General features: G+C 38.7%; 1 protein-coding gene across 4 annotated transcripts in view; it reads left to right on the forward strand.

Moving 5' to 3' along the window:
- Positions 1-15,823, forward strand: part of DPP6 (dipeptidyl peptidase like 6) — a 1,261,161-nt gene that overhangs the window by 1,152,504 nt on the left and 92,834 nt on the right. For all 4 annotated transcript variants that reach the window (XM_075827374.1, XM_075827376.1, XM_075827372.1 and 1 more), the window contains exon 8: positions 11,179-11,299. In XM_075827374.1, coding sequence (XP_075683489.1) covers positions 11,179-11,299 — 121 coding nt within the window. The remainder of the gene's footprint in view (positions 1-11,178; positions 11,300-15,823) is intronic.

Raw genomic sequence — 15,823 nt, forward strand, 5'->3', positions numbered from 1 at the left:
TACAAAACTGAATTTAAAGTGGATCTCCAGGATCCCCCTTATTGAGGTTCAATTCTCTTAAGAATATATATGGCCGTGACAAAATAAAACAGAAGTTCTCAATAAACTGGCTTCCTGCTAGGCTTGAGCCACTGGGGGATTTTAGACTACTTTAGACTTTCTAGTTCAGGAACCACTTTCGAACATGACATGTGGTGTTATGCCGCACTGTATATTAAAAGGGAATAGTCGATTAAAGATGTGTTATGGGTTTAACCCTAGTGTTAACTGCCAATAATATTGTTTTCCCCATAAGGCAAGCTTCCACTAACAGTTTGACATCTCTGGTGCCACTAGTGCACAATTGTATTTCAAGCTGCCATCAGCTTCAGAGCCACATGAAAGAAGCTAAAGAGTCACATGTGGATCCCAAGGCACTGCTTGGGGAACCCTGCTACAGACAAGGCAGAAAAGCTGGAGCCACTGACAATAGTTGCCTCCTATTGGACAGATCTAAAAAGTAATGGAAGGAGTAGAATTTCTCCAAAAGAAGAGTGTGCTTTGATACGTTATATATGACTTGTGTAGCGCACAGTTCAACACCAGATCTATTGGCTAGGATAGATGATAAATGTCTGATCGGTGTGAGTCCGACCGCTCGGACCCTCACTGATCCCTAAGAACAGGAATTTTCTAGGGCAGTATGTGAATAGAGCAGTACTGAGCATGCTCGGTCACCGCTCCGTTTATTTTCTATGGGGCAGCTGGAGATAGCGGTCAAATCCCACCGATTTGACATTTATCATCTATCCTGTGAATCGGTGATAAATTATGATTATGAGAAACCCCCATTAAGGTTCTTTATGAAACATTGACACTCTTTAAGTGAACAGTGATCAGAATCTCTATGCTACATGTACATGTCGGCAGCCTAACTACAAATAAATTACTTTGCCTTGTAAACCTGATATTGCAGCGTGCCAACCAAATTTTCTAAATGACCTTCCTTCCTCTGTTTCTGTGTATACTTACTTTGATGGAAACCCTCTAGTAATGCCAGACAGACACCTGTAGGTGAATACGACAGCATCAATCTCTTCTACCTAAATTGAGAAATGCATCTACATGACACATTGAGGCCTATAAATAAAAAACCTGCAGCACTTAAAATAATCAATCCCTTTATGTGGTACATCTCGGGGCTATTGATCATGGCAGAAAGAAGAACTGTTCGGAGAGTGCTTTTATGTAGATGTTATTGTCTTCCAAATGAATAACAATAAGGTGAGGGATAAACAAATGGAGGCCGGAGTTAATTATCTGGGTGATAAAAATGTATTTAAGTTTTTAACCTCCGGCATTAAGTGCAAGGTTAGTCCACCCCTGTGCATCAAGCATTAATGCAATACAAAAAGTAGGAGTACTTCAACATAACAAAACATCTCATAGTGTATGCACTAATTTAACGATAACGAACATAAAATTAATTTCTCGGTTCTAGCTGTCTGTGCCTAGAGTCGACCATCTTCAACCTCCTCCCCCACATTATACCTCATTTGTGCTTTTCAAATCCTCCTTCGATGGTTCTACCTACCTATTTTCTTTGAGTCATCACATCATCAGCATCTACATGAAATGGTGTTCGAATTCTTGTTCATATGTATTCAAAATATGGTAGTGATTACGAGAGGGTATTATTTTATATAGCGCATGGGGCTGACAGCATTCTGTGCAGGTTATGAAAGTGTTGCATATGAAGAAAGTAGAACCAACTCTAATTTTATGACCATTTTGACATAAAACACCTTCTGCACCCCATATTGTAGAAGCTTCACTAAGCAGTCTTGAATGTAATTGATAAAATAATGACATTTGGTGATGGTGCTATGTGAAAATTAAGTTTTTATATCCAGAGAAAACACACAGTATTACTGGAACTAGCAGAGAAGTATACAGTAGCTCCTAAAGTAATTTAAAGGGTAACTAAACGTTCAACAATCTTCTGACATGTCATAGTCACATGTCAGAAGGTTTTGATCGCTGGGGGTCTGAGCACTGAGACCCCCACCGATCGCTAAAACGAAGCGGCAAAACCTTGTGAGCATTGAGCAGCTTTGTTTCTGTTCGGCTTTCTCGGAAAGCCGATGTAGCGGTGTACGGGCCCATAGACTTTCTATTGAGTCAGTACACCAACTGCTCGGCTTTCCGAGAAAAGCCGAATAGAAAGCAAGCGGCACAGCACTCACACGAGCGCTTCCGCCGCTTCGTTTTAGCGATTGGTGGAGGTCTCAGTGCTCAGACCACCAGCAATCAAAACTACTGACATGTCACTATAGCATGTCAGAAGTTTGTTTAACATTTAGTTACCCTTTAATTTGAATAATTATATTTAAAATACTACATATAAATCTTAAAATAAATGCACAAATTCTAACTCCATTACACTTTAGGTCCAATCTTTATAGGGGTCGGAGCTCTGTTCTCCTTGTACAGAGCACCAAAAACTCTACTTCCCCTCACACAGCCAGTGCAGAGTTAGAAAGTATCTGCACTATCAAAAAGTTTTGCTATGTCATAGAGACTTATCAGAAGTTTTGATCAGTGGGGGTATGGGTGCTGAGACGAGGGTGCAGAATCGCTCAGCTGATCGCCCTGCAACTTGGGCTGTGATTAGCGAACCTTGTTGGGGGGTCTCAGCACTTGGACCTCACCGATGAAAACTTCTGATATGTCTCTATGACATATAAAAAGTTTTTTGAAAGTACAGTTACTCTTTAATTGCTAAAATTTAGTGTGTATGCAGCTGCCACGAAGGGGAGATTACTGTATGAGATTGCTGCATAAGCATTTCGTTTTGGGCTGAATGACAGCTATAGAAATTTGAATGCACTCAATTTCCCCTAGTAGGGATTGCATGTAGCGAGGATTTTATATAAAAAATTTGAAATTCCTTTACAGATATTTTATTAAATTAAACATCACTCAAATTTTTTTCCTTGTGTGATGGAGGCCTTAGATTGGCAATGTGGAGAACAGCTAGTTTACGTAATTTAATATATTTTAGTGATACAGATAATTGAAGATTCAGTTCTATCATTTTCATCAGCGTGTACTGTATATTTTGCATTTATGGAAAGACTTATAATAGATATTTACCAGATCTATCCAATGTAAGTTGAATATTGCTGCTATACTAAGGGTATATTCAGACGTGGCATCATGTTGCAGTTTACTGACGTGACTTGCACAAAATTGCGGCAAACTGCATCAGTTTTGCTGCGATTTTGCAAAAACTGCGACATGACTCCTACATCTTAACATACCGACTGTAACCAAGAAAAGCACATAAATGCACAATGAGATTTTACTTGTTTGAAAATGTCGCTGGTATGACCCACTGTGTTATGGATGTAGCCATCTTTATCTTGACTCTGATAACTTGCTGCAGCGTGATATGAAACAACAAAAGCCATTGACAAGTCATTGAAAAAGTCAAGATAAAGGATCTTGCTACTATGTATTTAATGCTTTAAAAGTCAAGCTAAAGCTGGCTACATCTGTACCTTCCCTCAGAACTTTCTGGCAACTGCTAAGAATAAACAGAGAGCTGTGCCCATGATGTCCAGCCTAACGTGCACCGTTAAATATGGAGCCAAATAACCACAAAAAAACAATTTGATTAAAATGTTCATTAGGCAAACACCTTTATTTGACATCCGTCATAGTCTATTTTCCAATATAATCACCTCAAGCAGTAGACCAAGGAATCAAATACCTGCTGATTAAAAGATTCACCCGGACAACTTCTTCATTTTTTAATTTTTTTTATCGTCCTCTGAAAATAAGACAGTGCCAGATTGGGGCTATAGGTAGCTTGCTTCAACATTTCCCAGTTTTAGCTTTACAAGAGACTCCTAAGTCGAATTAATGAAGGGCTTAATGCCATGAATATATATATATATATATATATATATATATATATATATATATATATATATATATATATATATATATATATATATATATATATATATATATAAAATATTGCAAATTATGGTGCATGCTATATTTATCTAATAAGTTGCAAGTTTTGCTTTTTTTCCACCACTCTTAACTTTTAAAAATCATTGATATGGCTTAGCAGCAGGGAATAGCAGGTTTGCCAACCTCCACTTCAATTATTTCTGGTCAACTGAGCTAGAAATCACGGACAGACTAAAATGTTTACAGACACATTACAAAATCATTGCCTGTGCACTGTGCAGTGTCCTAGGAGTAACTCACCAATCACAGTCCTGCTTGTAGCTTTCTCACTCTAACTTAGCGTGGGAAAGCGACTCACTCACCACTCCTCCACCCCTTCACCCCACCACCGCTATCACCAGAGCCTATTTTAGACAATGTGTGGCCCTGGGCAAAAGACTGCATCACTGATTTCTAGCACGTTTAGGAGTGTTGTAAGCCCCAAAGCATTTATCTGTATACTTATACAATTATTAAATCATACCACTATACCAGATGAAATATTACCTGCATACTGTTACTGAACACAACTCACTATTATAAGACCAATATTATCAATAATAACACAATATAAGGTCCAAATAATACCGCCACACCAGAACCACATAGTAACTGAATAATACCGCCATACTGTTACTTAATAATACTGTCACACCATAACCAATAGTGTCTAAATAATACGCCCATACTGTTACTGAATAATATCGCCACACCATAACCACATAGTGACTGAATAATACCCCCACACTGGTACTGAATAATACCGCCACACCATAACCAATAGTGACTAAATAATACCCCCATACTGTTACTGAATAATACCTCAACATAATAACCACAGTGACTAAGTAATACCTCCATACTGTTACTGAATAATACCACCACACCATAACCACATAGTGACTGAATAATGCTCCAATTCTGTTACTGAATAATACTGCCACACCATAACCACATAGTGACTGAATAATACCCCATACTGTTACTGAATAATATCTCCACATCATAAGCACATAGTGAATGAATAATACCCCCATACTGTTACTGAATAATACCACAACACCATAACCACATAGTGACAGAATAATACCCCCATACTGTTACTGAATAATACCTCCACACCATAACCACATAGTGACTGAATAATGCTCCTATACTGTTACTGAATAATACCACCACACCATAACCACAGTGACTGAATAATACCTCCATACTGTTACTGAATAATTCTGCCACACCATAACCAATAGTCACTGAATAATACCTCCATACTGTTACTGAATAATACCACCACACCATAACCACATAGTGACTGAATAATACCCCCACACTGGTACTTAATAATACTGTCACACCATAACCAATAGTGTCTAAATAATACACCCATACTGTTACTGAATAATACTGCCACACCATAACCACATAGTGACTAAATAATACCTCCATACTGTTACTGAATAATACCTCCACACCATAACTACATAGTGACTGAATAATGCTCCTATACTGTTACTGAATAATACCACCACACCATAACCACAGTGACTGAATAATACCCCCATACTGTTACTGAATAATACTGCCACAGCATAACCACATAGTGACTAAATAATACCTCCATACTGTTACTGAATAATACCACCACACCATACCCACATATTGACTGAATAATGCTCCAATTCTGGGACTGAATAATAGCTCCACTCCATAACCACATAGTGACTGAATAATACCCCCATACTGTTACTGAATAATACCACCACACCATAACCACATAGTGACTGAATAATACCCCCATACTGTTACTGAATAATACCACCATACTGTTACTGAATAATACTGCCACACCATAACCACATAGTAACTGAATAATACCCCATACTGTTACTGAATAATACCGCCACACCATAACCACATAGTGACTGAATAATACCCCATAATGTTACTGAATAATACCGCCACACCATAACCACATAGTGACTGAATAATACCCCCATACTGTTACTGAATAAAACCGCCACACCATAACCACATAGTGAGAGAATAATACCCCCACACTGTTACTGAATAATACCCCCATACTGTTACTGAATAATACCACCACAGTATAACCACATAGTGACTGAATAATGCTCCCATACTGTTACTGAATAATACCGCCACACCATAACCACATAGTGACTGAATAATATCCCCATACTGTTACTAAATTAAAAACACTATACAAAGACCAATATTACCACCATATATACACAGGAGCTCTGCAGACGATATAAGTGATTACAGCACATTTATATCCAGTGACTCAGGGAGTCTTCCATTTCTTGAATGTGGTCCATTGATGAGAATGAAAACTCACTTCTTTGTTCATCCATTATACATACCGAGAGATCACTAAATTTAAAGCAGCATGTTGTCACATCAGGACCAATGAATTGTCACAATCCATTTCACACATAAAAAAAGACCTCTGCTTTTGTACACTCACAAAGCATGGTCATCATTACTAAACTGTCTGTATCAACAAAACGTGCAATATATACATACAATACACCTATAGAAGCAAACTAGGCCACATTTTTCATGACTTCTCCTTGATTAGTCAAATATTTATAGCACTTTACATGTAGACTTTAACTAAGGACATATAGAAGAAGCCAAAAGAGGGTTCAAAATAGAATTCAGATAAGCGTTTGAGGGAGCCTGGTGGCTCAGTGGTTAGCGCTGTCACATTACAGCAGTGGGGTCCTGGTTTTGAATCTAACCAAGGACTATATCTGCATGGAGTTTGTATGCTCTACCTGTGTTTGTGCAAGTTTGTTCCGGGTACTTTGGTTTTTACCCACACTCCAAAAACATACTGATAGGTTAACTTTGAATTTAGATTGGGTACAGGGATTAATGTGAGTGATGACAATCTCTGTACAGCACTGTGGAATATGTTGATGCCATTTAAATCAATAAAAAAGGGAGCGGAGTGTCACTACCCCTACCCCAGACTTTAGGACAAGAAGGTGTAGTGGAGGGCGCTTTAGGTGAAGAGTTGTGTCAGTCATTGATTTTCTTTCAATCAGTTTTGCTAAAAACGTTTATTATTATTGTTGTTTTTTTTTTTGTTATTATATATGTATTGTGTTATATGTATTAATAATACCTATGAAATTTATATGGTAGAGCAAGTCACTTTCCTTGGTAGAAAAAGTTGCTTTAGGTAGAATTGTATAGGAAAAAAGTTTTCATTGTCCTTAAAGTCCTCGCAAATACCTAAAAATGCGATGGAGGAACTATGACAAATTTGTCCAGAGCTTTTGCCTATTGTAGGGAGACATTAAAATATATATTCAACCAGACCCATCACAATACATACAAATATCTAAGCCACTAATATCTTCATATCTTTTGTAAGACTTTATGCGGTCTTAGGCTACACTGACAATTATTCTGTCATTATTAAAAGCTGTATGAGTCTGCGGCATGCTTATGCCATTTGTATTCTCTGGCAACATAAAAAAAGCCCCTGGGAATATGTAACAAATGTTGCACAACAATGGGACGTCATTGGTCGGCAATTGCAAAGGGAGCTGCCAACAGCCAAATCTTGATGATTAGCGTACCCAAGTGAATTAAGCCTGGCATAACATTCCACAACAACCATTAATAACCTCAATGATAGCATGCCAAGGCGTGTAAGTGCATGTATTTCTGCACGTGGCGCTCATACTAGATACTGAATAAATCAAGATGTTTGGAATATTTTGTTGCCATTTTTTTAACATTTACATATAATGTCTATCGATCCCGTGATTTCCACAATTCTAAAACTTTTCCTTCTTATTGTTGCAATTTCAATGTTGAGGGGTGTAGAATAAAAATGTCAATTGCCTATCCTCCTTTATAAATTCATGTTGGCAGAATTCCCATTGGAAAACATGATTTAAAATTATAGGCAATAGCGATATAATATTGCCTTTTTGTATAACTTAGTTTTCCCATTTTCGGTGGGATACACAAAGTCCTCCTGGCTACTTTCATATGCCGTGTAGATTCTTTGCAAGTATACACTGCTAAAATATTATATTTTCCATTAGCTTTTATACAATACATTTGCTTTACACATCAGTTATGCTTCTTTCAGATATTAGAGGGGTTTTTCCACTATAGTAAAAGTGATGGCGTATAACTAGGATATGCCATCACTTAATTAAATTGGTGGGGGTTTAACTGTAGGGACCTTTAGAATGTAGGGGCACGCAGAGTTTCAGAGGAACTTTAGAAAATTAAAGGCAATCAAATTGGTTGTTATGGGTAACTATTTAACTTTTTCTTTGCACCAGTTTTGATAAATCTCCACAACTGTGTTTAAGATCTGCACCATTTCTTGCAAACAACTTTTGAAATGTCACAGTAACATGTCAGACGTTTTGATCGGTGGGAGTCCGAGCACTGAGACCCATACCAATCGCTAAAACAAAGATGGAGAAGCACTCGGGTGATCGCTGTGCTGTTTCGTTTTTCATTGGCTCTCCTCAGAAATGAGTGGTGGACGAGTTCATAGACTTTCTATTGAGCCCATACACTGCTCCGAGGAAAGCCGATCAGAGACGAAGCACCACAGCGCTCATCCGAGCTCTTCTGCAGCTTAGTTTTAGCGATCGGTGAGAGTCTCAGTAGAGTTTTTTGAAAGTTTAGTTACTTTTTAACTCTGGTGTTGCAAACAAACAATAATCTGTGATATTAAATTTATATTATGCAGTATGTGTCTCTTCACTTCACTGTTCTGTATACATTGTGCTACTGTATTAGGGGAAACTGATTTATACATTTTATCTATACTGATACATTGTAGCAAACTAGTAAGAGAGATTTGTGCTTCTAATGTATTTAGCTCATAGAGGATTGATTAGACAGCATATAAAGATAGAAAACTCTCAGCTGTGAAAATTATTAACCCCTTAACGCACCTTGACGTAAGTGCACGTCATGGTGCAGGGGGAGAAGTATGGAGCGTGCTCCATACGCTGCTGGTCTCAGCTGTGTATTACAGCTGAAACCCGGCACTAACAGCCATTAACAGCGATCGTGCTGTTCTTGGTCGTTTAACCCCTCAAATGTTGCGGTCAATCGCGACCGCAGTATCTGATGCATTATAGAGAGTGGGTGGCCCGCTCTGAAAGCTCATTGGCTCCCCCACAACGCAGTCGTGGGGTGCCAATTGTCATGGCAGCCCAGGGCCCTAATCAAGGCCCCCAGGACTGCCTTCACTCTGCCTCTGTTAAGGCCTGCTGTGGCAGGAGGGCACTAAAGCCGCTAAAAATTACTATACAATACTAATGTATTGCAGTGTACTGTACCAGCGATCCAACGATAACAGGGACTAATAGATTGTGTAAAAAAAAGTGAAAAAAGATTATAATTTAAGTTTAAAAAAAACCTTTTCCCATTTTTCCTCTGAAGTAATGTCAAAAATAAAAAAATAAAAGTCCGTAAATGTCCAAAACATACAATACAATATATAATTATTTAATGCGCACAGTGAACACCATAAAAAGAAAAAATATAAAACGCCAGGAGTTAATGGTGAAATATTTTTTGATGAAAAGTGATCAATAAGTCGTATGTGCAAAAAAAGCAATACAAACCAATAAAAACCAGAGCTCGTGCCGCAAAATATAAGCCCTCACACCGCTCAACAGAATATGGAAAAAACATTTTTTTTTCTAACAAATAGGGTTTTTTTTGTAAAAGGAGTAAAACATTTAAAAACCTGTATAAATCTGGTATTGCCATAATTGTATTAACCAGCAGAATAAATTTAATTTGTAGTTTTTACCGCACGGTGAAAGACGTAAAAACGAAACCCAAAAGAAAATGGTGGAATCACAGTTTTTTCCAGTCCTCACATAGAATTTTTTTTCAGTTTCCCAGTACATTATATGGTACTTTAAATAGTGCCAATTGAAACTACAACTCCTCCCGCAAAAAAATAAGCCTTCACGACACTCTATTGACGTTATGGCTCATAGAAGGCGGGGAGTGTAAGACGAAAATGACAAAAAATGGCTTGGACTGTAAGGGGTTACAGAGGCTCTGTCACCAGATTATCAAATCCCTATCTCCTATTGCATGTGATCGGCGCTGCAATGTAGATAACAGTAACGTTTTGTTTTTTTTAAAAGCGATCATTTTTGGCCAAGTTATGAGCAATTTTATATTTATGAAAATGAGCCTTTCCAATGGACAACTGGACGTGTTTTCTCTTATTTCCAACTGGGCGTGTATTGTGTGTGTAACATCTGGGCGTGTTTACTTGTTTTACTAGCTGGGCGTTGTGAATAGAAGTGTATGATGCTGACATATAGAAGTGTTTGTCAGCATCATATGTCAGCATCATACACTTCTAGTTACAACGCCCAGCTAGTAAAACAAGTAAACACGCCTCTAGAGGTAAACAAGAATGATTCAAACAGGAATCCCAAAAAAACAACTTAATTTCCAGAGCTGCATTCACAGTTCCGCTGTTTATCTTTAAAAACGGTCAGCAAGCTTGTAGTTAGAAAAACTCTCATAATTCAGTGGGACTGTTTTTCCTTCATCAGATGTCAGGAAAGTAGCTAGTGTAAAGACTACACTTCCCAAAATTCCAATCACCAGAGCATGCTTTGTACAGGCAGTGAGCCAGCAAGGAATGCTGGGAGCTCTGAAACCCACAGAATTGTGAATGCAGCTCTTGGCTATAATACAACTTTTAACTCCAGATTAATACAGTACAGAGAATGAAATGTATTTACAAAGTCACTTTTTTGGTAGAATAATTCTATATGTTAATTATAAAATGTTGCTCAATGGTGGAGACTGAAGAAGCAGAGATGTGTAATATTCTGTTATTTTAGTATGCATATGCACTTTCAACCAAAGTGACTCATCCTTTAAGACAATTATAACTGACAAAGTGGATGCAGAAGAAGAACTCGCAGATATACGTACAGTATAATAGACATGGCTTCTCCAAGACGCCTCCAGCCATTGCAGGTCAAAGGCCTTTGCTCTATTTATGGACTTTTTACAATCCCATAACATGATGTAACAATGTCTGATTTATTCTACACATTCACATAGATTAGCTGGAATAAATCGTACTATCTGACCACCTTGATTTCTTTTGTTCTTTATTTCCAGATTTTTATATTTGAGAATAACATCTTCTATAAAATGAATGCTGACAGCCGTACCATTCGCTTGGTCTCCACTGGGAAAGAAGGAGTCATTTTTAACGGGCTGAGTGACTGGCTCTATGAAGGTAGGACGAATTGCGTTGAAAAAATAGAGCTGTATGAATGATAGCTGACATTTTACTGTAATAAAACCATACATTAGGGCTCCATACAACAACATTACAGTCCTTCGGCCCTTCAGATGCCAATATCACTCTGATATGAAATGTGGCAAAGGGCATTGATAGCATTTTTGTGACAGATCATTGTGTCTAGTTTCTCAAATTGCATCTGCAGTCAGCTTTCAGAAAGGTATGCATCACTTTCTGTGCCTTGAACATAAATAGCCCTTGTATTTTTGATGTATAGGGTAATGTATCAAGTCTAGCAAATGTGCGTTTTGCTGTAAAATTGACATGAAGTGCAGTTTGTCTCCTGGCACCAGTAGATCAAGATACAGCATTTGCTTGCAGTTTTTCCTTTTATATAATTTTATACAAGCGATATGGAAAGAGTTAGTAAAATGGTCTATAAATCACACAACACACTTTTGTTATTGAGCTATTTACTTGTTAAAGACAAAATATGGTGCATGGTTTAAGTACTATGGAAAAAAGAAAGAAAAATGTTAGTAATGTTAGAGTATCAAAAATCATGCCAACTCCATATATTACCCTAAGGCCCCAACTACATGGCAGAGCCATGTAGCGGCACAAGGAAGTAAAGGGAGACTGTGTGCCGCTGTAGCATGCACCGTCTGGCGTCCTATGTAAAAGTTCCAACATCCGATGGAGCGTGCTACAATATTTCTCTGTTGGATTCATACAGAGGTACCGTAAGGCCCCATGCACCTCTATGGGTGCCCTATTATGGCTCGTTGCAAAACATATACGTAATAAAAACGAGTGTATGGGGTCTTCTTTTGCTTTATAGACAGATAGTAGCTATGTTGTATTGGTAGTATGGTAATTGGTAGTATGGAGTACATTGAGGGGAAGTAAGGAGGTACACTTAAAACCTAATGATTGTTTTGCTTGCCTTCCAAACATTTTAAAAACAAATATACAGATGTGTTCACCCGTACCTTTGCTTGAATTTGTTTAAGAACTCCAATTTCTCATGAAACCAATTCAATACAATATTCCGATATGCTAGCAAAATACTTTATAGGCTGCAATCCACATCTCAACCACTGAGTGGCCACACTTAAACACATATAGCATAGACATCTCATGACAGAGTATCGCAAAATCATGTTGTTTTTTTTTAAACTTGTTATCTCGCGTGCCACACACCTCAGGATATGTTGAGATATGAGGAAAGGTAAAGAAGGACAATCTGTAGAGAAGGATTAAATTAATCATAATGAATTGCCATGAACATTGTTTACAGCAGTGGTCTCCAATCTGTGACTTTCTAGCTGTTGAGAAACCACTATTCCCAGCATCCCCTGACAGCTTTGGTATGTGGGGAGTCGTAATTTACCAACAGTTGGAAAGCCACAGGTTGAAGACCACTGGTGAACATGAACAGTTTGTATATAAGGAGCAAAAACTACAACTTGTTGCATGAACTCTGTCCAAAGCAGTCTCCATAAATAATGATAAAATGTTCTTGTCTACTTGTCTTCATGTCCTAAATGAATCAAATACCCCAAAACTTACTTATCAATGGTCCACAGTCCAATTATTATATGGTGGTTGACCTTATGTCCTGCTCATGCCTGGTGCTTCTCTCCTGGTTCTTTTAGGTTTCCAAAGGTAAAATCAAGAAGAGCAAGATTTCAGGAACTCGATAAATGGCAGTAGTCACAGCTGCTCCCCATACTATCTATGTATCTAGGGCCCCTAGATTGTCTATACCAAGGTTGGCAATGCAGTGGTGTCTGGTGGTCGGATTTCCACTGATAAACTGTCTGGTCTATAGACTTTACATCAAGCCTAGCGCTGGCTGCAAGGAGATGTGAGCTCAGAGACCTGTAGAATGGAGAAAGCAGTTCTGATGAATGGGTCTCAATAAAGGGCTGCTATACTGCTGTTTTCATACATGTCCGTTCTTAAGGAATAACAGAATAACATCTACGTGCTCATGTCACAAGATATAAACTGGTGATCCCAAATAAACATGTTAGTAAGGATGTGAAAAATATTATGGTCCAAATAAATTTCAGATTACTTGTACTTTCACATTTATTTTATTTTGAAGTCCTGGTTACAATACTAAGGAGCTTATATCCCTTTATGAGACCTTATAGTCTCCAGGCCAAAACTGAGCTTTACGTTCAGGATGGAAATGAGAGCCCCCCTCCCCCGCACTAAAAAATACTCCTTTTCACTGATACAACAGGGGCATTTAGTTTGGTTTATTCAGTAAACCTGGGCAAGGCTAAAGGAGTGGGGGTTATGGCACATGACCGGGGCAGCTGTGACGATTAAGGCTGGGTTCACACGACCTATTTTCAGACGTAAACGAGCTATTTTATGCCTCGATTTACGTCTGAAAATACGGCTCCAATATGTCGGCAAACATCTGCCCATTCATTTGAATGGGTTTGCCGACGTACTGTGCCGACGACCTGTAATTTACGCGTCGTCGTTTGACAGCTGTCAAACAACGACGCGTAAAATGACTGCCTCGTCAAAGAAGTGCAGGACACTTCTTGGGACATAATTTGAGCCGTTTTTCATTGAATTCAATGAAGAGCAGCTCCAAATTACGCCCGTAATTGACACCTCGCAAAACGCGAGTACGAGCAATTACGTCTGAAATGCAGGAGCTGTTTTCTCCTGAAAACAGCTCCGTAATTTCAGACGTAAATGCAGTTATCGTGTGCACATACCCTAACACTGGAATCTCTGCATGGTCCACAGTTTGGGCCAAACCAAATGTCAGAAACAGGGTACCCTCTAAGTAGACCTATGGGGAGAGGATTTAGGAAGTCTTGCCCCTAGCCAAAATGTACTTTGATTAAATTTCTTTATTTGTCCCATGATTTTATATTGGTGTCACCTTTACTGGACGCTATAATTAGATGGTATAAGTTTCTTTTACTATTATCCAATTATTACATTTTTATTTCGACTATTATTACACATATCCCAAAATAACTTGTGAAGGATAAACACACTGGAATATCAGTTCTTGGGTGAATGATAAGTAATGTCACAGTGTGATGTTAGAAAGAGCCAGATGCTACCGGGTCCCTGGGGTTTTGCTTTCCTGATTGTCATTTCCATCCTGTTTTCTTCTTCATAAAACATCATGACAGGATATAAAACACAACAGCAACGTAACTGCAGAAAATGGCGCGCTGCCTCTAAGGTTACTTAACCTTTCCTGGACCCTTAGCCGAGTTTAAATCATAGCGGCCTGCAGGTATATATTTTTTCTGTTTAAAAGGGAATATCACTTTTAGGTACAAGGGGTTAATAGGAACTCTAAGGAAAATAGTCTATTCACAATTCTCCTCCATTGTATTTGTCTGCGTACACTGCAGTAATCTCTATGTAAGTAGCTTATCCTTATAGTAACATATATGGTCATGAAAAAAATCCCTACCCCTTCCTCAGACACCCTAAATAAGACCTCTTCTCATAAATTGAGTTTTGACAGAGTTGACATTACAAAGATTGGGCATTCGATTTGGCCCCTTTATTAACTCTTTATTGTGTAAAGAGATGTCTAGAGAATGCGTCTTTTTAGCCATGACGCTTATGGCAGCACTGTTGCTGTTACTGTCTATGAATTTCAGATATATGCTGTTCCCTTGTAATACAGATTTCTATTCATCGTTTGATCATATGCTAATCTCTGCAAAGAAACATACATTTATTTCTAGAGCTGAGGGAATCTGTGAAAATTCTCTTCATCTGTATTTTGCTGACAGATATAATTCCGATTATGGAGCTTGTGTTTCCCCCTATAAGGCTGGGTTCACACGACCTATTTTCAGACGTAAACGAGGCGTATTATGCCTCATTTTACGTCTGAAAATACGGCTACAATACGTCGGCAAACATCTGCCCATTCATTAGAATGGGTTTGCCGACGTACTGTGCAGACGACCTGTCATTTACGCGTCATCGTTTGACAGCTGTCAAACGACGACGCGTAAAAATACAGCCTCGTCAAAAGAAGTGCAGGACACTTCTTTGGACGTTTTTGGAGCCGTTTTCTCATAGACTCCAATGAAAACAGCTCCAAAAACGGACGTAAAAAACGGCGCGAAAACGGCGCGAAAAACGCGAGGTGCTCAAAAAACGTCTGAAAATCAGGGGCTGTTTTCCCTTGAAAACAGCTCCGTATTTTCAGACGTTTTTGGTCACTACGTGTGCACATACCCTAAGGGTATGTTCACACGAGGGCGTCCGTAACGGCTGAAATTACGGGGATGTTTCAGCCTGAAAACATCCCCGTAATTTCAGCCATAACGGCATGTGCAGGCGCTTGAACGCCGCGTCAATTACGGACGTATTTGGCGCTGCTATTCATTGGAGTCAATGAATAACGGCTCCAATTATGGCCAAAGAAGTGACAGGTCACTTCTTTGACGCGGGCGTCTATTTACGCGCCGTCTTTTGACAGCGGCGCGTAAATTATGCCTCGTGTGA

Source organism: Rhinoderma darwinii, chromosome 5 (assembly GCF_050947455.1).
Source record: "Rhinoderma darwinii isolate aRhiDar2 chromosome 5, aRhiDar2.hap1, whole genome shotgun sequence".
NCBI lineage: Eukaryota > Metazoa > Chordata > Amphibia > Anura > Rhinodermatidae > Rhinoderma > Rhinoderma darwinii.